Source organism: Punica granatum, chromosome 2 (assembly GCF_007655135.1).
Source record: "Punica granatum isolate Tunisia-2019 chromosome 2, ASM765513v2, whole genome shotgun sequence".
Lineage (NCBI taxonomy): Eukaryota > Viridiplantae > Streptophyta > Magnoliopsida > Myrtales > Lythraceae > Punica > Punica granatum.
This window is the reverse complement of record NC_045128.1, coordinates 37,879,702-37,903,006: the sequence shown is the minus strand read 5'-3', so window position 1 is coordinate 37,903,006 and position 23,305 is coordinate 37,879,702. Positions and strand designations below refer to the sequence as shown.

General features: G+C 39.5%; 4 protein-coding genes across 6 annotated transcripts; 3 read left to right on the top strand and 1 right to left on the bottom strand.

The window, feature by feature from the left end:
- Positions 1–837: 837 nt before the first annotated feature.
- LOC116195645 (polyadenylate-binding protein 2-like) lies at positions 838–5,141 on the bottom strand. The gene is made up of 9 exons (XM_031524936.1): positions 4,447–5,141; positions 3,806–3,924; positions 3,021–3,677; positions 2,826–2,903; positions 2,650–2,739; positions 2,419–2,553; positions 2,057–2,230; positions 1,743–1,946; positions 838–1,362 (listed from the first exon to the last, which is right to left on the bottom strand). Exons 1-9 carry the CDS (start codon positions 4,697–4,699, stop codon positions 1,135–1,137), a joined length of 1,938 nt encoding a protein of 645 aa, XP_031380796.1. The 5' UTR covers positions 4,700–5,141; the 3' UTR covers positions 838–1,134.
- A 4,745-nt stretch (positions 5,142–9,886) lies between these two features.
- LOC116197269 (CBS domain-containing protein CBSX1, chloroplastic-like) lies at positions 9,887–14,355 on the top strand. 3 transcript variants are annotated; one of them, XM_031527357.1, is made up of 8 exons: positions 9,887–10,516; positions 11,620–11,707; positions 11,779–11,843; positions 12,551–12,599; positions 13,285–13,337; positions 13,622–13,737; positions 13,869–13,926; positions 14,021–14,355. In XM_031527357.1, exons 1-8 carry the CDS (start codon positions 10,283–10,285, stop codon positions 14,099–14,101), a joined length of 744 nt encoding a protein of 247 aa, XP_031383217.1. In that variant the 5' UTR covers positions 9,887–10,282; the 3' UTR covers positions 14,102–14,355. The 3 variants fall into 3 exon arrangements, with proteins under 3 accessions (XP_031383217.1, XP_031383218.1, XP_031383219.1); XM_031527358.1 differs by lacking the exon at positions 9,887–10,516 and adding an exon at positions 10,565–11,431; XM_031527359.1 differs by lacking the exon at positions 9,887–10,516 and adding an exon at positions 10,568–11,458.
- Positions 14,356–16,984: 2,629 nt separating this feature from the next.
- On the top strand, positions 16,985–18,909 carry LOC116195841 (abscisate beta-glucosyltransferase-like). The gene is made up of 2 exons (XM_031525223.1): positions 16,985–17,417; positions 17,553–18,909. Exons 1-2 carry the CDS (start codon positions 17,040–17,042, stop codon positions 18,639–18,641), a joined length of 1,467 nt encoding a protein of 488 aa, XP_031381083.1. The 5' UTR covers positions 16,985–17,039; the 3' UTR covers positions 18,642–18,909.
- Positions 18,910–19,685: 776 nt separating this feature from the next.
- LOC116193962 (scopoletin glucosyltransferase-like) lies at positions 19,686–20,427 on the top strand. Its single transcript, XM_031522700.1, has 2 exons — positions 19,686–19,903; positions 20,046–20,427. Exons 1-2 carry the CDS (start codon positions 19,686–19,688, stop codon positions 20,425–20,427), a joined length of 600 nt encoding a protein of 199 aa, XP_031378560.1.
- The last annotated feature ends 2,878 nt before the right edge of the window (positions 20,428–23,305 follow it).

Below are 23,305 nucleotides of genomic sequence, written 5' to 3'. Positions count from 1 at the left end.
AATATTTTAGTAAGTAATTGTACACCTTTAACAAATTTGGCGGATCCTGATGCAAAAGTATTATCCCCGAAGTCTTACTAAAAATCCGTTTGTTTCATAAAAGTAGTTTTACCTTTTAAAGAAAAAGTACTTGCATGAAAAGTAATTTTAGAAAGAGCAATTTACCTTTTCATATATAAGAAGGATACGAAGGAAAATTACTTTCATGTGCTTGGACTAAAAAATATAGGCACTCGTGGGTTTAATGCGAAAATTGTAATGAATTAAATTACAAGAAATTTTTTAAGTAAGAAATGAATATCTGCAAACAATGTGACTATCATGAGTAGTTCAGATCGAATCGAACTTTCAATTGATCCAGGTAATTAGCCTCATATGTATGAAGACACGGTTTTGTCTCTCTAGATCCTATTAAATTTCATTCGGACAAAGAACCTTATAAAGATCATATTAATTCTTATCAGGAGACACAGCAGATGAAACCAAGTAAGAAAGAGAGATTTGTACAGCAAAAAAAATAAAAAAAAAATCCGAGTACTTTTGCATAAATTCATTTTCTCCACTTTGACCTTTAATTTATAAATTGACCGAAACACACTCGTCGGACTTTTCCACAAGATGTTATACCAGATACAAGAAATGAGAAATTCATTTCCCTATAAAACACTTTCCAGGAAACAAAAATACTATCCTCAAAATCCTACTGTGTTTTGACAGAGAATCCATCGCATGACCGATCATCATCTGTAATAAAACCTAGTGCTTTCGAAACAGCTAACCGCGTCTCGGTTAGTTGATTGGTCGAACAAGCCTGTAAATAAGTAACACAAAAGAACATGGCAAACAAAAATTAACTGATGAACCACCTGACAGACGAGATGATCGTGCAAGCAACAATTCTTCCACGAGATTGAAAACCCTCAGTCAAACCCAAAAAAGAATCCTGCAAAAATCTCAAAATACAAACAGCCACGAAGAATTGTCTAAAAACCTACATAGAACTAGAATTGTCTTCAAACCACAAGAACCCATAAGTGTATGCTTTCCACTACTTCCAAATTCGATCCTGATACCCTCAAAATATCACCACATAAATATATCATTCATCGTTCAAAACTCAGGAGAAAAGGCAGTTCACTCCAGGGACAGAGAGCCGAGCTGATCAGCAGCAGCTCCAGCCTGCTGCTGCGCCACATTCCTCAGAACCTCCATTGCCTCGGCCACCTTGGCTTTCAGGGCCTCCGGAGACTCGAGCAGGTGGAGAACCTCAGGCTGGTCCATCTCGAGCAGCATCCCTGTGACCTTGGCAGCCGCTTCAGGCTCGAGTTGTTCAACAAGTGGGTAGAGATTCTCACCCAGCATCTGCAGTCATTCCAAAACAATAGTACCCGGGTCATTTTCCACAAAACAGGCGGAGACAAACATGAAAAGAGCGCCTACCAAGCTCTAAACCTCATGACTAAATCATGCCATTCCATTATCGTATGATCATTTATATAAATATAATAATATAATAATTTGAATAAAAATCGCAGGCTAGCTTAAACAATCCCAAGGGGGGGAAGTCACTCAACAAATTACACCCGCCCACCAGAAATGCCATCAAACTTGAATGTGAATTTTGAAGGAAAGGCTTCGCAACAAAGAAACCATCACAGTTTATAAGAGAGTATAAAAAACTCATCCTGTCCCAGAAGCAAGTTCTTTGAATGCAAACATAAAAAAGATGCGAGAGGACATACTGTCCGCTGCTGATCCGGAGTGGCATTCGCAAGTGCACTAGCCAAAGCTCCAATAGGAACAGGCTGAGACATAGACGTCTCACGCATCGGCATGACACCCATATCATATGGCATGGACATCATTCCACCAGCTACACCAGTCATTGGGATATCGGGCATTCCACGTCCTGGGGGGTAACGGTATACTCTGCCCCTAGGAACCATCTGCAAATCACAGGTTAAAAAAAAAAAAAAAGTGTTACAGAATCCAAACAATTGGCCATAGAACTCCATCTATATTTGAGAAACTAGAATGAATGAAAACGACAAATGACCTGCTGTGGCATCACCGGCATAGGTTGCTGGTTCTGCTGCACCACCCCTGCGCGTCTTCCACCTGGACGCTGACCCTGCTGACCCTGTTGGACCATCGGCACCATGAAGTTTGGCATGGGAGCTGCACCAGGCCTCATACCTGGAACGAGTTGCTGCTGATAACCAAACCCAGGCTGCAAGAGAAATTGCTTCACTTACACACTATTCATAGTCACCCATTGAGTATTGTGGTATGGTAATTTAGAGAAGATACTCCATTGGGTTGTGCTCTCTACAGGATCGCTTAGCAATACTTAAGACCTCAAATAATGGTCCAATTTTATTGCAGAAAACTTCAGAAAATTATGCAGAAAAGGTCAACCTGGGGTGGAAGCACAGGTGGACCTTGACCATAGAACAGCTGATGCCCCATGCCTGGAGCTCCAGGGGGATAAATTGGAATGCGGGGGCCGACAGAAGGTGCCATTGTAACTGGCCGCATTTGAGAAAATTGAGCCTGTATATAAAAAGCATATAATTATGCCTTTGGAAAGAACATTAAAGCTATTTACCCAAAGGAAAGCAGAAAAATCGGACCCAATAACATGCATACCTGCAATCTGGCTCTTCTATCTTCCTTTCGCTGTGCATGTGCAACATATATTGGCTTGCTCACCACCATTTTACCCAGCATCTCCGAGAGCTGTGAATAGAAAGCAATGAGAAAAGAGAATTGCTGCACCAAGGATATTCTTCAACAAGTGACAATCAAAATAGACTTCGGCTTACAGCTTTTGATGCCTCCTCAGGAGTTGAGAATGCAACAAAACCTGATCCTCTGCTTATGCCATTAGGATCTCGCATAACCTGTGTAAAAAATAATAATAATAAGGAGTGCATTTGGAAGTATCCAGCGAAGCCTGTCAGTAAAGACATCTAAACTAAAAGCAGAAAATTATGGCATGTGTAAAGAGAAAAGGGTACCTTGTAAGATGTGATGGTACCAAAAGGAGAGAACAGCTCCTTCAGTTTTTCATCATCTATGCTGTCATCTAAATTCTTGATATATAAGTTAGCTCCTTGAAATTTGTCAGCTGCCTCCTTCATAGTCTGCTCAAATTTATGCTTCAGTTCGACCTCCCTTTCAGATTTCTTCTGAGCTTTCCCAACATACCACTCTTTATCATCAAATTTATTCCCATTTAGAGCATCCACAGCCCTAGCAGCATCATCTGCACTCTCAAAGTTGACAAATCCAAAACATTTTGACTTCCCATCAGCATCTCTCATCACAACAACACTAGTAATAGCTCCAAACTCTCCAAAAATCTTGTTCAAGTCATCCTCCGTTGTTGCCTCAGAGAGATTTTTCACATAGACATTGTTGAACTTTGTCTTTTCAGATACAGATTCTCTTTCCTGCTTGCGGAGGAAAGGTCCCACAAAAACTTGTTTATCATTCAATAACATTCCATTCAGCTTCTCTATGGCCTTCTGGGCTGATTCTTCATTATCATACTGTACAAAGCCGTAGCCCTTAGACTGGCCGGAGGAATCTGTGGCAACTTTGCAAGACAGAATATTCCCGAAAACAGAAAATGTATCATGCAATGACTTGTTGTCAATTGACTTGTCAAGATTCTGCAAAAATAAACACCAATAATTGGAGAGGGGGAGAAGGTAGCTGGAAGGTAGATACGGTGTCCTCTAACAAACACCGATCAGAAGTAAAGCCAAATCGAAATGAATGACTACCTAGACAGACTTACCTTGATAAAAATGTTGCCAGCACCACTCTTGCGGATACTCGGGTCACGGTGAGAATACATAATCCTAATCGGCTTCTCATTGATAGGAGTGAAGTTCAGCATGTCCAGTGCCCTAGCAGCTGTCATCAACTATCAGTAAGTATATGCAATATGAAATAGTAAAACAAATATTACGAATATTTTGACAATTTATAACAATAAAGTTAGGAGGATCACTCAATTTAAAATGAAAAAACATTTTTTCCCATAAAGATAATTCATATTATCATCTAAATTTAAATTTCCCAGAACTCCTTCCATTCTCTCCGGCTGGGGGAAAAAAAAGATGCCTGGAAGTTTCTGTTTTCTCAATCAGAACTTATGCAACCGACCATATTCAAGATTGCTCCAACAAACACGACATGACAGGGAAAATATAAGCCTGGTTAAAAAGAAAAAAATATAGTAATTAACGCGAAAATAAAAAATGTCCAGATTTAAGCAATTCGCATGAACAACATCCTGCCATTACGCATAAAAATGTTCCAAAATTTGACGGGAAAAGATATCGACCGAATGAATACTCGTCAGGGTATAATAAAGATAGCATATTTATAGACAATACACTTCAGTATGTAAGCAACTAGAGAACTTGAACTTACCATCAGCGGGGTTGCTGTAGTTAACATAGCCATAGCCAAGCGAGCGGCGGGTGGTCAAATCCCTACAGACCCGAACAGAGACCACCTGGCCGACCTGATTGAACAGATCGTACAGCTGGGAGTCGGTGACGTTGAAGTCGAGGTCCCCGACGTAGAGAGACGTCGTCGAGAAGGCACCACCATTCGCACCCTGAGCCTGAGCCTGAGCCTGAGCCTGAGCCGGAGTCTGAGCTGGAACCTGAACCTGCGCCATCTTTTCAGATAACAAAAAACCCTAGCAGCAAATCAAAGCTCCTTTTTTTTTTTGTCCTTTTGAGGGGGTTTTTCGATTTTTTTTCGGTTTTTTTTTCCCTACAGGAATCCCTCTTCCCTCTCCTCTGGTAGCAAAACCCTAGAATAACGCTACGAGAGCTAAAGCAGCAAAAAGGGTACCCTACAATCGAAACGATCGGGGGAAATGAAACAAATTTTTTGGTGTTTTTGGTTTATGGATAGGTTGAGGAGAGGGAAGGGGAGCGAGGGGGGTGGGGAAGCGGAGGGGATAGGGCGGCGCCGGTGGCGGGAGGTAGCTTCACGGCGGCGCGAGGGGTACAGAGACGCGATAGAGAGAGAGAGAGAGAGAGGGGGGGGCGGCGAGGGCTTTGCTTAAGCTATCGAAGAGGGCAGCGGTTACTGCGCCGAAAGGGAGTGACGTTTGCTTGCTGACACGAATATATAGCAGCGAGACGATGGCGAATTTAGGGTTCGGATTCCTCCATGCTTTGGTAGAAAATCTTTCTATGTCTGAAATTTCTGGCTCTCTACTTTATACTTGTGTCGATCAAGTCCCTCCAAGTAAGTTGCAGATTTTAGTTTTGTGTAGGATGTCCCGTGGAGCCTCGGTTGTTCCGAGTCAGTCGCGTGTCCCGATTCATTGCCAATTAAGGTATCCAAAAGGAGGTGTTGCAATAAGTTTTTCATTTATCATATCCGATGGCAGATTGTTGTGATAAGAAAGAAAAACTATCGATATGCTTCCTTTTAAATGTGTTAGATCTCATTAACTTTTATGTTAAATGTCAGTGTGGATCATGTCGTGTCTTAAAAATGATTTTTTGTGTTTGGAAACAAGCAATTACTGTCGATATAGAGAGCGACAGTTACCAACAGCTAATATGGTATGTTACATAAAAAATATGCAAAGTTTTTTATTATTTAGCTAATATACCTAGCGGATTGGAATCTAAAAATTCAATGAGAAATATTGAATAAACCACATGGTAGATGCAATTAGAATTCGATTTTTATAACTTATTTATGGGCAATCGAATCCTAAACATTTTGCAACATATTATATACACGCAAAATCGTCAAGAAGGATCCATGTTAGAAATCCTGATAAAGCTAGAAGAAAATATCGGACTGATCATCGGCACTTCACAGGGATCAGGAAGCATATAATGTCAAAATTCAGGGACTAAAAATACTCATTTCATTTTCTTTGGGTAGAGATATAATTTCGCTTTTTCGTTCTTCTTTTTTCCGGTCTCTTTTAGAGCTTAATGAAATCATGGGCCGGACCGCTGATTTTGGGCTATTTGGGCCTTGAAGCCTAGCAGCCCTACTGGCATTGAGAATGAGAAGCTTTAAAATGGATCCAACATCCGTGGTTACTCCCTCCACCTATTTGACCGGCGCCAGCGGCCTAGCAACTCTCTTGATTCAACTAAATAAAAAAATAAAAATAAATCTCTTGATTCAAAGTATAAAATGAGTGAACGGTTGAAAATAGGATGCGCAAGGGTGGATGAGTGGAAGAGAAAGAAAGTATGGTCAATTGGGTGGTTATTAAATAAAATTACCATTATATCTTAAATTTAAGTGATTATTAATAAGAATTATTTCATTAAGGGTGTCTTAGCAAAATTAAAATTGGACCAAACTTTTTCTTTTCAATGTGAAATCCGGTATCTGGAAACCTGACGAGTCTCGAATAACCCAATCGAACTGAATCGGTCCACTGAGGGGTAAAACTCTCTCTGCGTGAATTTTCTCCATTCAAATATTTCGCTCTCAGTTTTGTAATAGATTAGATAAATATAGATATAAATAATAGTGTAGATATAGAAAAATTATCCTCTTTTTTGTTTTTGATTGATTGTGTGTTCGAAAGTCCAACAAATATTTAAAAATTTGGTAAAATGATTTTCATGGTTTTTAAATTAAGTGGATATCTATGGAGAAAAAAATTATACTCGTATATATTACGTTAAACTTTTAAGTTTTATATAACAAGAAGGAGTAGGAATTATGAATATAAGATATAATTTTTGAAAATTGTATGTATTCATATCTGCATTTTGATAATATCTAATTTAAATATGGCATGTATATTTTCTTTTGAGATTTTGATTTAATTATTATTATTATTATTATTGTTTTTATTGTTATTGTTATTGTTATTATAATATATATTTATGTATTTTTTGGCAAGGATAATTTTTCAATTACACTGACTTTTTTTAGTTTTTAGTAATTGTAATTATGTTTTATTAAAAAAAGAAAATAATTTTATCAATCGATATAAATAGTTGGTTAAGCAATTTCATATTTATTAATTTGATGCACTATAATTACTATTCCAGTAAGATAATTAATAATATTAGGTATATTTATAATTTTCTTATTAAATTTAAATTATATATTTTTAATGTTTACTAGCATGCATTATAACATGATAAAAGAACTCTTCACGTGTGTATTTACTAGTTCTCAATATATACATATATATGTGATTTTAAATTCTCAATATATATATATATATGCGATTTTAAATCAAGCAATAGGGATATAGGAAGACACTGACGGGCCGTTTGGATTCGGAGTTAAAGTCAACGAAACTTTAACTTTAACTTTAACTGAGGAAGAAGATAAGGGTTTGTGGGCCCACCAGTTTGACTTTAAATAAAATAAATGGATGTAGTAGATAATTGTGTATAATGAGATTGTGTGTTTGAATAAGATATGGGACCCACCGGTTTGACTTTTCAAATGTGTGTTTTGTTGTGTAGTGTAGAGTTAAAGTTAAAGTTAAAATCATGGTGATTTTGGCTCTGTTTGGTTTCAGAGTTGTATTTTAGAATCACAATTCTAACTTAATTGTACCCACTACAAAACAAAATAACTCATACAAAGTCAAAGAGTGGGTCCCATTTATATTACTTTTTCCACAACAAAACAACATAACTCTTACAAAGTCAAAGGGTGGGCCCCATTTATACCACTCAAAATCAAAATCAAAATCACAATTCTAAAATCCTATTATGAAACCAAACACCACCTTTAACTTCGAATCCGAACAAGGCCTGAGATTTTCTATGTCAAAAATTCCAATACGATGAACAACCACATGACTGAGTGCTTATTGACTTTCCACTTTACTAATGGAGTATATCAACTTTGTTTTTCATCAAGAGCAAGTCCTTAGATCAATCCGAACTGAGGGAATGCTCTCTTCAATCAGCAACCCGAAATTCGCCATCTGCAAAAGGTAGATCGCAAATTCAACAAAAAAAGAAAAAAAAATTACAGAGTCCTCAAACGAGTATACTTTAATATGTCCTTGTATTATGCTGTTTGGAGTAAGTGTTTATACTCCTACTTTTCAGACATGGATAGCATATATCGGGGAGAAGCTCGATCTCATACTTGCAAATAACGCGGGGGAGATCTCGGTATTATCACAACGGAGCATGCGACGATCAAATTCATAATTCTTTTCCGAGCTTGTGCGTCTCGGGCGGACTATGCTAGTAGTGAAAGGTGAAAGTCTTTGACACTACACTTTTGTATCTCACATGATCCAACACTCCAAACTGATGCTCCATGTTTGGCTTATCCAGGTCCCTTTGCTCACAGACAGTACGAAGAAGTAGACAATCAGGATCCAATACAGTGCCAGACAGTTCTCTCGCCTGAACCTTTGTGCTGTCTCGGAGTAAACCGAACTCCATGTTTGCGGAACTTACATTTTGTTACACATTATCTGTTTCGAAATTTGTCCCTCCAAAGATTGATAACAGTAATATCTAACCTCGACCTTTCTTCTTGCGGTTTATAGCGCTCATATAAAGCCGAGAAATGTACTGCTACCTCGTGTTTCTTTTCATCGAGCTGATCATGGATCGTGGTTTAATGAAGAGATAGATATACAATATACCGACAGTCTCATGGCTTCTAATATTGCTGAAGTTTGAAAATTTACCTCAGATTTCATAATAAACATAAGTACGTTGTGATGAAGCAGAGACATAACAAATTCGAGAGAAACGAGAAAGAAATTTATCGGTTAGAAGAAACAGATCAACTCGTATCTTTGGAGACTTACACCTGTGTAGCATCCTGTTATCTATTGCTGCATCAGTAAGAAAGAAGAGGAGCTTGGCTTTCATGCTCGATCTTCTCGATAGACTCTCTGCTTGTACTTACTGAGTCTCCTACTTCATGTTATCGTCCATAGATATCTCAACAACTATAGACTCTTCATCTACTCGAGGAACATCATTATCTGAACGATGTACTTTGAAATGCAACATTCTTCTATCCTCGAGCGATAAACGATCAATTTCGTGAAAACTTCCACTTTCGATTGATAAACTGAGTGGCATATCTCGTCTTGTATCCTTCGGTTTTGCTACCTTCCCCTCAAAGGGATATATGGATTATACACATAGAAAAAGACCAAGTATTGGGAAAGGATGACCAGACACCTTGCCACCGTGAGTTATTCTTTTTGTAACCTTGCATGATCAACATAGGATTTTAATTTCTCAATATATATATATATATATATATATATATAGGATTTTAAATCAAGCAATAACAATATAGGAAGACACCAAGATTTTTAAGTGGAAAATTTCAATACGATGGACAAAACCACTTGACTGAGTGCTGATCAACTTTTTTTCATCAATAGCAAGCCCTTAGAAATCACTACAAACTCAAGCGAATACTCTCTTCGATCAGCAACCCGAAATTCGCCATCTACAAAAGGTTGACCGCTTAGTCCAACAAAATGAAAAAGCAATACTTACAAACTGATTCCTTAAAGGATTGTATTTTGGGCCCATTAAAGCACGAACGTAAGATCAAAAGATTCTAAATAAGAGGGATAAACCCAACAAATGCCATATGACCATAAATCGGAGCAAATGAACCTAAAGCAGTTCAAATATGAATCCACAGATCGCCCATATCCGATAAACGATCGAGGCCTGAAAATGATTTCTAAATTAATGTTTTTCTATTATAGTTTTGGGGAAAAAAAAAAGAAAAAAAGAAAAAGGAAAGTGATAGGTAGGAACACAAAATCCTCGTTGTTGTTGTTGTTTTTTTTTTTTTTTTTCCTTCCTGCCCTTTTCTTCATGTTTGTGTTTGTATGAGAAGAAAATTGTCGTCGTTTTCCGGAGATGCAATGGACACCACACATTGTGGCCACCCCCTACCACCGGAATTGAATACAGAGCTTCAACATCACAATCACCGTTGATGGTGGGCTTGGCTGGGAGTAGGTCGTCGACAATCGGACATGACCACCCAGTTGCTTTTGCGCGCAAAAGTTGCGATTTTTCACCGCCATTTCCCCTCCCCCGTCACATCGCTCATTCATGTTCAACCCCAATATCTACCCAAGCTTCCTCCCTAGTTCCGTTCCCTCTCTTTGAATAGAGAACTTTCCTTCCGACCCTTCCGGGAGTTACCCCTTCAATTTCGCTTCTTGGCCTATTAAACAAGAACTCTCTCCCTTAAAGAGACGCTTCCTCGCATACACACAGAGAGACAGAGAGGGAGAGAGATGGGTTCCTTCTCCTTTACGAATTCTCTCAGCTCTATCCAGATTTCCGGGGTTTACTCGTTCTGCGGTAGTAATCTACACCACCATCAAAACCAGTTGCTTCTTCCCTGCGCTCATCTATCCAGCCGGAGAAGAACGCCTCCCGGCTCCGCCGACCTTGCCCTGAGACGGCGCGGTTGCGGCAGCTTGTCCTCTCTCTCTGCTGCCGGAGCTCACTTCACAAACTCTGTTCCGGTGAGTCCTTCCTAGCATGCCGTGCCATCTATTCTGGGAAATAAGTTCGAGTCCTTTAGAGGTTGAGCCGATCTGAGTGTTTCTATTAAAAGGATAACATATCGGGCCCTTTTTATCTGTTTCTGTCTGTTTAGTTTTTATTTTTGTATTTATTGAGATGCCCATCATTTATTGTGTTGGAATTACGATATGAAAGAGTATGTATCCATGAGTGAGAGGTAAAAGTCAGAAACCAGAATTCAGAGAGCTCAACCAGTGGTAATTGCTGCAGTAAGTGAATATGAGAGCGGAATTTGCAAAAAGAAATTTAATTGAAAAAAAAAAGAAAGAAGGAAGAGGATAAGTTTTGACTTCTTCTGCTGAGGTACATCAATGTGAGCTTAGCTACCATGAAATGAGCTCATACTTAGTGCAATGGAGTCTTGTAGGAGATAAACCCCTATTAACTGTGAATAGTTCATCCATATTCGCGACAATTGGGCTGCATTTTGGGATGGTAATACTGAATTTTTCGATTCAGTAGGTCATGTTAAGTGTCAAGATCGATGATTGGTTATTGGACTGCCCTTGATAATGTCGGTGGTCACCAGGATTGGCACAGATTTGCTAGGACCCTGTATAAAATGGATGCTTTGTATCGTAGGTACTGTACTGTAATTTTCCTTTGGAGGCGTCTTGCAGTGTCATCAAAATGCTTCTATAGTTGAATGTTCAAAATTGGAACATTGGCACTTGTTAATTATTGCTGGTTTTGGTACCTAGATGTCATCAAAATGCTTCTAGTTGAATGCGTCCGCGTGAATCCTAATAGTCTAATCATGTCTCGTATAATTTATGTATGTTGGAGTACTTGCATTGCACAAGACATCGAGTGAGATCACATCCACAAAACAAAAATACAATCAGTGATTTATGGTACATTCATAAACCAAGAACTTTCAGGTCATTGTTGATAAGTTTTCAATTTCTTTTTTTCCTTTTTATTTTTGTCTGAGGTTTAGTGAAGTGTTGGCTTAGATTCTAGCTCACATTCAGTAGTTTCCTATTACTTCAATTCACGTGAATTCTTTTTGTTTCTTACTGTTATATTCTGTTAATTTCAGCAACGGAATGGGACTTATACAGTGGGCGATTTCATGACTAAAAAGGAGGATTTAATTGTCGTGAAGACGACGACTGGTGTTGACGAAGGTACTTCCATTGAGCCTCTATATGATGGTTTTGTGATTAATTTACATCGCTGTTAATTTTTGTTGACGCAGCTTTGGAGACCATTGTGGAGAAGAGAATATCTGGCTTCCCTGTGATTGATGATGACTGGCATTTGGTAATTCCCCTCTGAATTCTTTCCTGAAATTAATATCTTAACTCCATCAACTTCATCTAATCCAAAAACTTGCTGCAGTTACAATTCATCATGTATAAATTATATAATTATTTATTATCTTAAAAATGTCTCCTGGGAATTTACAATATCTTGGTTCTTCTTTCAGCATGTATTCCTTTTCGTCAGTCTCCATTTGTAGAAAATTGTGCAATGAGTCAATGGCAGTGCTTTAAAGAAGATCTTCGTTTATTCTAATTTTTCAATGCATATTGGAGGGACTTAATTTCTGCAGAAAAGAATATGATTCCTGGCCAACGCTTTATGACTCATTTAAGACTTATTGGAACAATTACTAGAGAGAAATATAGATGTTTGGTTATATTAGTGAGATCCAGTCATACAAAAGAGACTTGCAGTGGAAATCAAGGCATAGCAGCAAGATCTAGGTGAGAAATGGAGATGTTTAGTTCATTTAAGACTTCCAGATGTGGGGTTTTATGCTTTGAGGAGAATGGAGATGAGAAACCAATGAGAAGAACTCCTCTGAGATATAATTCCTATAAATATTACATTTACTTCGTTGGACATCATCCCTGTTTGAATCACTTCCACTTTAACCTCTTATGGGATACCCGATTATAAGACAGTACCTTTAAGTTACTTCCTCATAACATATTCTTTTCGTGCTGGCTTTATTTCTTTGGCAGGTTGGTGTTGTTTCTGATTATGACCTGTTGGCCCTCGACTCCATATCAGGTAATGGTTGGATTTAAGATTCTTTAACCACTTCTTTATTAGCTTAGAAAAGAATGAACTTCATTCGGTTAAGATGGATATGCCATCAGTTAACTGGTCAAATCTACAGGAGAATCATAGTGCTGTGCCCATTCTATATCACATTTACAATTGATTCTCCCCCTCTTTCTGCCCCCTCCTCCCCAGCTCCAACCCACGCCAAAACCCCTGAGCAATTTGATAAGTGGAAGATGGCAGATTTCTTGAGTTTGAAAAGCTAAGTATAAAAAGGCTTAGGTGTAGTCATTTTCGGATCTGATGTTGCATGCACAAATTACCCTGAAAATATGCCTCGACTTTTTTAGTATAGTTTCGAGTCAAATGGCAAAATGTGAGAAGAAACTTCAGTATGTCCAATTTGATTTAGAGCTGGTCAGTTTTTGATTTACCTCAACCAGTGGCTGTTTTAACCTCCTTTCACATGCACAAAGACCTCCAGTGCAATATTACTTTTTAGTGTTTGTATCTTTGCTTAATCTCAGGCTCTCAGTGAAGTTGTACCAATCTTGTGATTGGTCTATCCTCTCCATTTAGAGCAAATGCACTTGCCAACTCAAGTTCACCATATTGCTCATAGATTCCATCATGGCAGTCTATTTTGGCTTTACTTGAAGCAACTCACACGTCTATTCTTTCATCAATCCAGGTGGTGGTCAAAATGACATAGACATATTTCCTGATGTTGATAGTTCATGGAAGGTATAGAATATGCTCCTCTTGTGCACAAGATGCATTTGTCTCTCTGTTAGTGATCTTTTTTGCATACTGAGAACAAACAATTTAATTGTTAAAAGGTCGTGATGTTGAATATCTAATAAGTTATATGTACTCTACTGGTGGTAGATTTGTTGAGGGTTTAGTGCTTCATGCTCAGCTTTGTAGAAGAGTTCCTTTGGTCATTCTCTTATGAGTCATGGCTATCAGCAACACTAATTTACTAATCCTTTGTTGCATGTGCTAAATTTTTTGGATTTGTTCTGCAGGCATTTAATAGAATCCAGAGGCTGCTGAATAAGACACACGGCAAAGTGATCGGCGACCTGATGACACCTGCACCTCTAGTTGTCCGTGAAACCACAAACCTCGAAGATGCTGCACGGTACCAATCCTGTGGAATCTCTTTCAAGAATTATATTTCATCTTTCCCTTTGACGTCAGGAACTTCTCAATGTTCGGTTTTCTGCCTGATCTCGGTGTGAGACCACGCTTAACCACCTCTCATGCTATCAGGTTGTTGCTGGAAACAAAATACCGCCGACTGCCTGTAGTAGATAGCAACGGGAAACTTGTACGGTTTTATCTTGGTTTCCCCATCTGATCTTCTTCCGTTTTTGATGCTAAATAAATTATTTCTGAGTCAGCGCATTCTTCCTCCATCACAGATTGGACTCATCACTAGGGGAAACGTGGTTAGTGCCGCATTGCAGATAAAACGAGCCATTGAACGAGAGCAATCCTCGTAACTCTTATCACACAAGTGAGAGTATATATAGAATGTCGATGCTGATTCTTTTGTCCCCAATATGAAGCTTTTCGATTTTCTCATAGGAATCATTTGTAGAATTTATAAATGCATTCAGATAAATCTAGAACTGAGATCAGGTGGAAGTATACATGCCAAAATTTTGTATTGCAACTAGACATCCCTGCAAATGCCATCCAGTATGTAATTGAAGATGTTGAATTATCTATGCCAAGGTTATTCGTGTATCCTCCTTGAATTGAGCATTGTGGGCATTGTTCATCCTTTATTTTATCACGGCTGATGCTCCTGTGGCGGTTCATGTGAGCCTTTTGAATCGACAGACAACGAACAAAATGATCCACTTGACCCTGGCCGATCCCATAGATGAGATCAAGCTTTTATCAAGCATAGCAGTCCAATATCTTAGTGCGTATCATCAGTAACACAAGCAAAAGTCAGGTTCGATGTAACGTCCCTTGCCCAGCATCGAACTTTAGCAAAGTGAATTTCACGTCATATTCATGCATAGCTGCATATGGGTAGGCAGGAAATACCTTCCAGAAAAAGGGTATCTGGTGCTGCATGCATTTTTACATTACCAACTTTCACTGGAACTCAAAACGATCTAGGAAACTCCCACCGGAGCCCAATCGAAAAATTGGAGTTTTTAAGGATTAGTTCGGGTTCTATGATTGGTGATACAACCATTTTTGCCCCCAGCAATGTCGACGTCGGAAGAACATGGCCGTAAAGTCTATTCCAAGATGACGTACTCTCACCCGTCAGCTAAACTGCCACTTTGCTCATTTATGGGTTCACACTTCGCCGTTCTCATTTTCACAGTTTCACACTGCCGAATTGGTTCTCTGATCTGATGAGTGCTTCCAAGCCCACAAGGGATCCACTTTTTATGTATTTTCCATATGTCTTTTAAACGTCGAGTAAGCAGAAATAGACCATACGTTATACGTGAAGGCGGATGTTGAGAATTATAATCATACATGGAAAAAATAAAAAGAATAACCATGAGTATATATGAGGCTGGGAACCAACAATTATCAGCTTGACCTTTTAAGCGGAAATGAGCAACCTTTTTAGTGAAAATGAATCCAAGTCTAGATAAGCTCAGTGAAAATTTTAATATGAAAGTTGAGATTATCTCGTTGGATAGAAACAGAGAAAAAAAAAGGACACTTTGCTACTGAAATTTGAGTTTAGCGTCTTTTTTTTTCAATTTGAAAGTTTTTTTTTAATCAATTTTAACTATTCAAAATTTTAAAAATGAATCACTTTGGTCACTGCTTTTATAAATAAAGTTTATTCAATTGAATTTAAATAAAAACTCGAATATCCTCATGTGATTGTCGATGAACCCGAGCTTCATCGTCGGTAACTCCCTTTTTCTTTTTTTTCCCCTTTCAAACACTATTGTAGGGAACTTAGAAGCAAATATGCTGTGAATGTTGGTGAAGGAATAGTGGGAGGACAGTGAAAAAGGAGGTACAGAAATTCAACCTACGAGCAATGTGGAATGGGATATATGGAATTCGGAATGGGAAGTATTGGACTTCAAATACTGAATGGGATCTATTGAAGGGGTGGAGTTGAATTTGGTGTCATTCTGATGAAAAGTTTGAACAATTTCTTCGTCATCCGCAAATTAGGCGTCCAGTGACCTGCACATGTCTAATTTTTATCCAAATAAAGCATTGATTAATGGGAGGGGCTAAAAAGATTCACTTTTAGAATTTGAGTTTTTAAACTGATCCCAAAAAAAAAAAAGTCCGGTGTATAGAATGATACTGAGCTCAAATTTCAGTGGGTCAAGTGATACATTTTTGAAATTTTGGAATTGGTAAACTGAAAAAAAAAAATTTCTCCAATATTTTCTCCAAATCAATCCGTGTAAATGAAAATATTATTTGTATTGTGCCAGGTCATAGGTTCAGATCACAAATACGAGCCATGGTCAACATATTATTATTTAATAACATGCATGATATTTTTTTCAGCATTAGCCCTCCTAATATCTAAAAGTCCATTGAATCTCGATAAATCCAGTTTAAGTAAGGTCGGCATAACACATGTACTATTTGAACTGTATTATATAATACAGTAACCTGGCTTATATTAAAACTACAAAAAAAAAAAAAAACTGTCGTCAGCACCTGTCTCAGCATATTCCCCATCAGTATTATCTAATCTTTATCTCATTTTAGACAAGGTAAATTCTGACCTAGCAAGCATTATTTTATTTTATTTTTTATTGGTACAAAGAGTATCGAGCCTAGTTATGGACAAATTATTTCTTCCAAGATATTATATGATTATTATATGTGCATATGAGCATCAGCATGTAAATTTTCGACTCCCCAAGTGCTAGCTCCCGCTAATGTAGCACGTCTCACATGGATTTTCCAGGACGAATCTTCACTTCTCACCACCTGAATCACAAGATAATAAGGTCTCAATACGACACGATAATTTAAACAAGATGTTTATTTGAGCACGACTGGAACTCCTGCGCGTCGCCATGCCCTGCGAGCTTTGGAGGAGGCTACACTGTGCAGAAGATCTTGTTATACCGAGAGGTGAAGGCACGGCACGAGAAAACAAGAATGGATATTCCCATGCATTTTCATGCCGAGGATGAGAATGACGTTGCATTTCGAGCAAAATGGATTAAGCCATGCAGCCTTACTGATAATAACACAGTCAAGTACTGTGCTATTAAGTTTCATTTATCGAGTCGAGACAGATACTGCCGACCCCGGCTCAGATTCAGTGGACGAATGGGAATCCAAATCATAGGCAGTAACAACTAACATGCGATAATGTCAGACCCCCCCGCAGTGTATAAATACGCCTTCCCCCCCTTCCTCCTCCAATTCAAACTTCTTCACTCCCTCTTTCTCTCTGTCTCTCTATACCAGTCGATGATGGGTTCGATTTCGGCCTCAGTTCCGCTACCGCCATTGGAGATGTTCTTCTTCCCCTTTGTCGGAGGCGGCCACCAGATCCCCATGGTTGACATAGCCCGTGTGTTCGCCGCCCACGGGGTCTCCTCCACCATCCTAGCCGCCCCTTCTGCTGTCCCCGCCTTCCAGAAATCCATCGCCGGTGACCAAAGATCCGGCCGCCTCATCAGGGTTTACACCCTCCAGTTGCCGGAAAATGCCCCGTCCCCTGACGCTGACATGTCTGCTGCCCCTTTCACCGACACCTCGGCCCTCCAGGAGCCGCTTAGGGAGCTCCTGCTCGAGAGGAAACCCCACTGCATCGTCGTCGACATGTTCCACCGCTGGTCAGGCGAGGTACGGTCACTTTATGGGGCTAATTTCCACCGACTTATCCTTCTAATAAGTTCTCTCTGATAGACTGTTTTTGCCCTCAAAATTTTGTAATCCCTGAGCTGCCCCGATTGCTGACGTTACGGTAATTTCCAATAGGTGATTGACGCGACCGGTGTGCCGAGAGTCGTGTTCAGCGGGAATGCTTGCTTCGCTCGGTCTGCGCAGGAGATGATGAGGATCCACAATCCTCATGAAGGGTTAAGTTCCGAGTTCGAGCCCTTTGTAATTCCACGACTTCCCGATAAGATCGTAATGACCCGGTCTCAGCTCCCGCACTTCCACAAAAGCCCTCCCGCTGGAGGAAATCAGCCTCCGGGCGGCAGATTGTGGGGACCTGATAAGAATCTTTTCGGTGTGGTGGTGAATAGCTTCTATGACTTGGAACCGAAATACGTGGACTTCTTCAGGAATGAATTGGGCCACCGGGCATGGGTTGTGGGACCAGTTTCCCTGTGTAATCAGGATGTCAAGGATAAGGCCGTGAGAGGAAAAGACTCCTCCATTGATGAGGAAACCTGCTTGAAATGGCTCAATTCGAAGGAGCCCGACTCAGTTCTTTACGTAAGTTTTGGGAGTTTGGCCCGGTTGGCCCCGATACAGCTCCTGGAATTGGCTCATGGGCTCGAGGCTTCAGGCCAAAACTTCATCTGGGTAGTGGGGAAAATCTCCGATTCTGATGGAAATGGCGAGAAATCCGAAGACGGTTCTTGGCTTCCCGATGGGTTTGAGGAGAGGATGAGAGAGTCTGAACGGGGTTTGATTATCAGGGGATGGGCCCCGCAGCTGTTGATCTTGGAGCATCCTTCCGTGGGGGGATTCATGACGCACTGCGGATGGAACTCGACCCTAGAGGGAGTGAGTTCAGGTGTTCCGATGATTACTTATCCTATCTCTGCGGAGCAATTTTTTAATGAGAAGCTGATTACTGATGTCTTGGGGATTGGGGTTAAATCCGGGAGTATCGAGTGGTCGAAGTGGGATACAGAGCTGAGGGAACCGGTGAGGCGGGAGAAGGTGGAAGCGGCTGTGAGAGCGCTGATGGCCAGTAGTGCTGAGGCAGCAGAGATGAGGAGAAGGGCCAATGAGCTTGGGAAGAAGGCGAGGAGCGCGGTCGAGAAAGGGGGATCATCCTATGCCGATGTTGAAGCTCTGATTGATGAGCTCCGACGTTGCAAAAGGAATTGAATTTCAAGATGGGTAACTAATTGGTGCAAAATATCTGACAAACTCGGATCTGCTGCATCTTGGGAACTCACTGAAATTAAAATTGAAGATATTTACAAAAAAACAGAAGAAAATTAAGGTTGAAGCAGTAATATGTTGTACTGATAATGTCACCCTTGTTTCATTTAGCAGCTTCATTAAATGTAAACATGACATTTATCACGTTAAGTTTATGTAATCACTAATCTTCAGAAGAAAATGTAATATGAAGATCGAAACTTTGTGCATATCACCACTGCTTATTTACTATATATCAATCAGTCATGCTGAATATGGCCCTTGATTCGAACCATCCCTGCTGTGTCTTCCAAACAACGGAGCCATTTCTTATGTAGTATTGATTACTCTGGATTTCATTTCTATTGCACTGGCTTTGCTTAGAGGTATGGAAAGATATTAAAATGCGACATCCTTTTCAGGCTAGAAAATTTCATGGAGCCGTCATTGACAAGAAGCATGCCTTAGGACAAAGAACCATGACGCACCCTCTTATGTCACTAAAAACATTGACAGGCAAAGCGGTTCACTGAGACTGAGATGTTTGGTCTTTATCCCTAACGTTCCGAAAGGGACAGGAAACTCTCACCACTGAGTTCTGTTCTTCATACCAGACGGCTTTCCATCTGTGTGCAAAAGAAAAAGGCATGCGCATTCCAACAAACGAGACTGAAATTTCATGGTCTCCCTCGCTTCTCGGATTTCATTTGGAACATGAGATTGAGATGTTTATCCACCCATCGCAGAGGTGTTAACAGAGTTTCGGAACTCGACTCTAACTCATAACCGTCTGGATATTTTTGGAAATTATACTCGAGGCTAAAAATGAGCCGGAATCCTGGAAGAAGAAGAAAAAGAGCCTTAGCTTTATTAGCTTCTTTTCTCCTCCTCACCCTTTCCTTTCGGCCAAAGCAGTCATAACTAATAACATGAGCTTGAGCAACGGAATCGAAGCTCTGGTGCATGTTCTTTCCTCCCTTCATGGCCCACAGGCATCTTATCCTGAACATGGACAGGACCAAACTTTTTGCAGCACTAGGAATGCGTTCCACGGTCATTACCACTCCTATCAACGCGGCCTACTTTTATAGGATAATAGAACGTTCCAGGTTCTTGGGTCTTGAGATTGAGATCCAAACCGTGAAGTTCCCATCCCTGGAAGCGGATTGCTGGAAGGGTGCGAGAACTTCGGTTTTCTCACTTCCAGGGAGATCGCACCAGAAGAAGTGATGAACAAGTTCTTCAATGCCCTTAGAATGCTTCGAGACCTCATGACCAATCTATTTGAAGAGTTGCAACCCATTTGCCTTGTGGCACATGCTCTTCCTGCTGGACCGTTTATGTCGCTTCTGGGCATGGAATTCCTAGGACAGTACTTTACGGCACCAGCTACTTCTCCACATGTGCTGCCGAACTTCTCAGACTCTTTAACCCGCACAAGAATGTTTCTTCCGATTCCAAGGCCTTCACCATTCCTAAACTTCCCGGGGACATCCAGCTAACAAGGATACAACTGCCTGAGTTCGCGAGGCAAGAGCCTGAAACAACCTTCACCAGGCTCCTCAAGCAAGTCCTTGAATCCAAGCTCAAAAACTACGGAGTCATAGTCAACAGTTTCTACGAGCTCAAACAGGCTTACGCGATTATTACCGGAACCCCAAGGGGAGAAAAGCTTGGCATATCGGTCCACTCTCTCTCTGCAATAGAAATACCGAAGAAAAAGCAAGAGGGGCAGGGAAGCTTCTATTAGCGGGGACCAGTGCCTCACTCAAATGGCTCGATGCAACGAAGACCCAATTATGCTGTCTATACTTGTTTCAGCAGCTTATCGAGCCGTTGTTTATGAGGTCCATCGAGAGGACTCGGAATCTTGGCTTTGACATCAGTGTCGTCACCATGAAATTGCCACTGCAAGAGGTACGGTAGAACGAACGTGCAGCCGTAGCTCTGTGCTCGTGGCATGTAAGTTATACATAACATATGCTACCGCCTCTTTGTCTATTTTAATAATTCACAACAGAATAACAACTCATGGCAGGAGTTCTCATATATCAAAGTTGAAATATTATCTATATTCGTAGAAACAGCAAGATCATAATGAATACTGCCAAATGTGTTTTCCGCAATTTCTGGGTCATTTTAGTTCCAATTTTTCATTTTCACTTTGAAAGACATGGAAAACGGATATATATATTAACAATCGCTTCCGTATTTATTTAGTTGTAACTTCAAGATTCAAATTTTCCAGTGCAGGTGCGGCTCTTAAGGATACAAATTGTATCCTAATAATCAACCGAGTTTATCGAGAAAGATTACTTTTTTTAGGGCAAGAGTTGGGAGGGAGTCAAATAATGTTAGTGTTGTGTTAATGTGATAGTTTGATGAACCAACGACCTTGAATAGGGAGCACTTCGGAAAAAATGATATGTTATTGGGCCATTTAGGAGGTCTGACCAATTAGAAACAAAAATAAATAAAAACAATCAAAATAATGTGTAGCACAGTGGCGCACGCCTTCATCTGGTAATCATCGATACCCAGTAATTTTAGAGGGTTTAAATTTATCATTTCTGGATAATTGTATGGTCTTCTTGAACAAGCCTTTTATTTGGCAGGTAACATCAATGAAATTACTACAAAGGCTAGCTACGAACTTAGAAATGGTGAGTATAAATCGAGGGATAATCGACTCATTCAATCACTCAAATATTGGTATATCTATGCAATAATTTGGACCGAACTGTGTCTCACGACGTTTTTGGTCCCAGCTCACCCCCGCTCTAATAGGGCTATAGAAGAGGTCAAGTTCTTATCAAGTATCACAGTTCAATATCTTAGTGCATATCAGCAACGCATGCAATGTCAGGTTCGGTATAACAAACCTTATCCGTCAACGATCTTTGGCAAAGTGATTTTCCTGTCATTGTCACGCGTTGCTGCGTTTGGGAAGGCAAAGTGTACCTTCAAGAAAGGGCTGCTCCCACAGCAACCATGTCGGCATAGTAAACTTCCACCCGAGTCGAGTCGAGTCGAGTGGTTTTCTATGATTGAAGAGACAGCTATTATTGGCCCCAGCAACATCGACATCGGAGTTTGAAAGGACATGCCGCATGGTCCATTCCAAGGTGACGTACTCTCACCTGTCAGTTAAACTGAGCTCTTTTGCTTTATTATGTGCTCACACTACCCGCATAGTTACTTTGTTCTCCAATCCCACATGGGAACTCTTTTTGCGTATTCATACTATGTATGCTTTTAATAAAGGCTTACTGGCTAATGAAGGGGCATAGATAATCTCACAATGAGTATAGAATACGAAACCTCTTGGTTATCACGCGAAAGCGTACATCACTATACTGCACTATTCTACAATAAGTATCGAATATGAAACCTCTTAATTATCAAGCGAAAACGTACTTCACTGTACTGCACTTTCTTTAATAGCCATCTTATTATTTTGATCGATGGAATGCTGCGTATTGCTTGGCGCAATTGGTTGGATGTAAAAGTCAAATTTAAAAGGGAAAATCCAAATTTTACATCCCAAGTTGAATTAAAACTGCCAATTGCTAAATCCTCCCACGTGGTGTGCCTAAAAATTCTCCTGCACACATCCTCTATAAAAGTGAATGATATATTATTAGGCCTTCCCAACATAATATCTCTAACATTTCCAATAATCTAATATATTTTTGGGTAACAATAATCTAATTTATGAACACAATAAACTCACATTTTGGCCTACAATTGAGGAGAAATGATTCCATATTTATACTTACCCTGTAATCTTCATAATCCCTATAATTTGATAATACTCGAATCAAAAACCCTCTTATAAAATTGATCAAGTAGATATGGACAAACATTGAATGATAAAAAAAAGGAAAGGAATTATTGAATTTCTATTGGCTTATACAGATTCGAACCTATTTCTACTTAAAAGGTTAAGCTTATAAATAGTTGTACCAAAGTCTCATATAAACTTATGGATATTTTTATATTTTTCATAGGATTAATACTCTCAATATAAATATTCTTGGCATTTAAAGAAGGAGATGGGGGCATCCCGCCAGCTATCCAACCCCCCGTGAGAAGTCGTCAACTTTCTGTTCAGTTTTTTTATGGAAAAGTTAATGGTGTATTTTGTGGTAGAAAAAATTCAAAATTTTCTTACTATATAGTGAGATTGAATCAATCTACGTTATATTCTAAAAAAGATCATAAAAATTATGTTGTACAATGTAATTTTTCTTATTAAATAACACTATACGAAAGATCCGTGCATATGTGCGGGCGAAAATTGTTATGATGTGTATATATATATAATATAATTCATGTTTTCTAAGACATTAAGCAATTTCATGGCATTAAGAGCATATTCTTTTTAGTTTCTGTTTGGGGATAGTTGATGAACTTTGCCGCTCAAGTTCCCTTTCCTATTACAAAACAAAAATTCGAAAATGTGTTATTTTTCTCTGAATACGAAGCTCCATTAAGTTTCAATAATCGAATTCACTCTATTATAATTATACATACTATAAAAATGTTATCTATGATCTTCTATTAGTGTGTCTTTTCGATATTCAAAAGCGAAGTGGAAGTGGAAGCATCGTATTACACCAATTGTT

What these genes read in the sequence shown, in the direction of transcription:
- LOC116195645 (XM_031524936.1), bottom strand. Translation starts at nt 4,699, where the DNA reads ATGGCGCAGGTTCAGGTTCCAGCTCAGACTCCGGCTCAGGCTCAGGCT. An exon ending in ATAGAAGAGCCAGATTGCAG is followed by an intron (nt 2,554 to 2,649) that starts GTATGCATGTTA and finishes TTTTATATACAG; the next exon opens with GCTCAATTTTCTCAAATGCG. An exon ending in CACCTGTGCTTCCACCCCAG is followed by an intron (nt 2,231 to 2,418) that starts GTTGACCTTTTC and finishes TTTCTCTTGCAG; the next exon opens with CCTGGGTTTGGTTATCAGCA.
- LOC116197269 (XM_031527357.1), top strand. Translation starts at nt 10,283, where the DNA reads ATGGGTTCCTTCTCCTTTACGAATTCTCTCAGCTCTATCCAGATTTCC. An exon ending in TTGATGATGACTGGCATTTG is followed by an intron (nt 11,844 to 12,550) that starts GTAATTCCCCTC and finishes TTTCTTTGGCAG; the next exon opens with GTTGGTGTTGTTTCTGATTA. An exon ending in AACCTCGAAGATGCTGCACG is followed by an intron (nt 13,738 to 13,868) that starts GTACCAATCCTG and finishes TCATGCTATCAG; the next exon opens with GTTGTTGCTGGAAACAAAAT.
- LOC116195841 (XM_031525223.1), top strand. Translation starts at nt 17,040, where the DNA reads ATGATGGGTTCGATTTCGGCCTCAGTTCCGCTACCGCCATTGGAGATG. An exon ending in TCCACCGCTGGTCAGGCGAG is followed by an intron (nt 17,418 to 17,552) that starts GTACGGTCACTT and finishes AATTTCCAATAG; the next exon opens with GTGATTGACGCGACCGGTGT.
- LOC116193962 (XM_031522700.1), top strand. Translation starts at nt 19,686, where the DNA reads ATGGACAGGACCAAACTTTTTGCAGCACTAGGAATGCGTTCCACGGTC. An exon ending in GGGAGATCGCACCAGAAGAA is followed by an intron (nt 19,904 to 20,045) that starts GTGATGAACAAG and finishes TGGAATTCCTAG; the next exon opens with GACAGTACTTTACGGCACCA.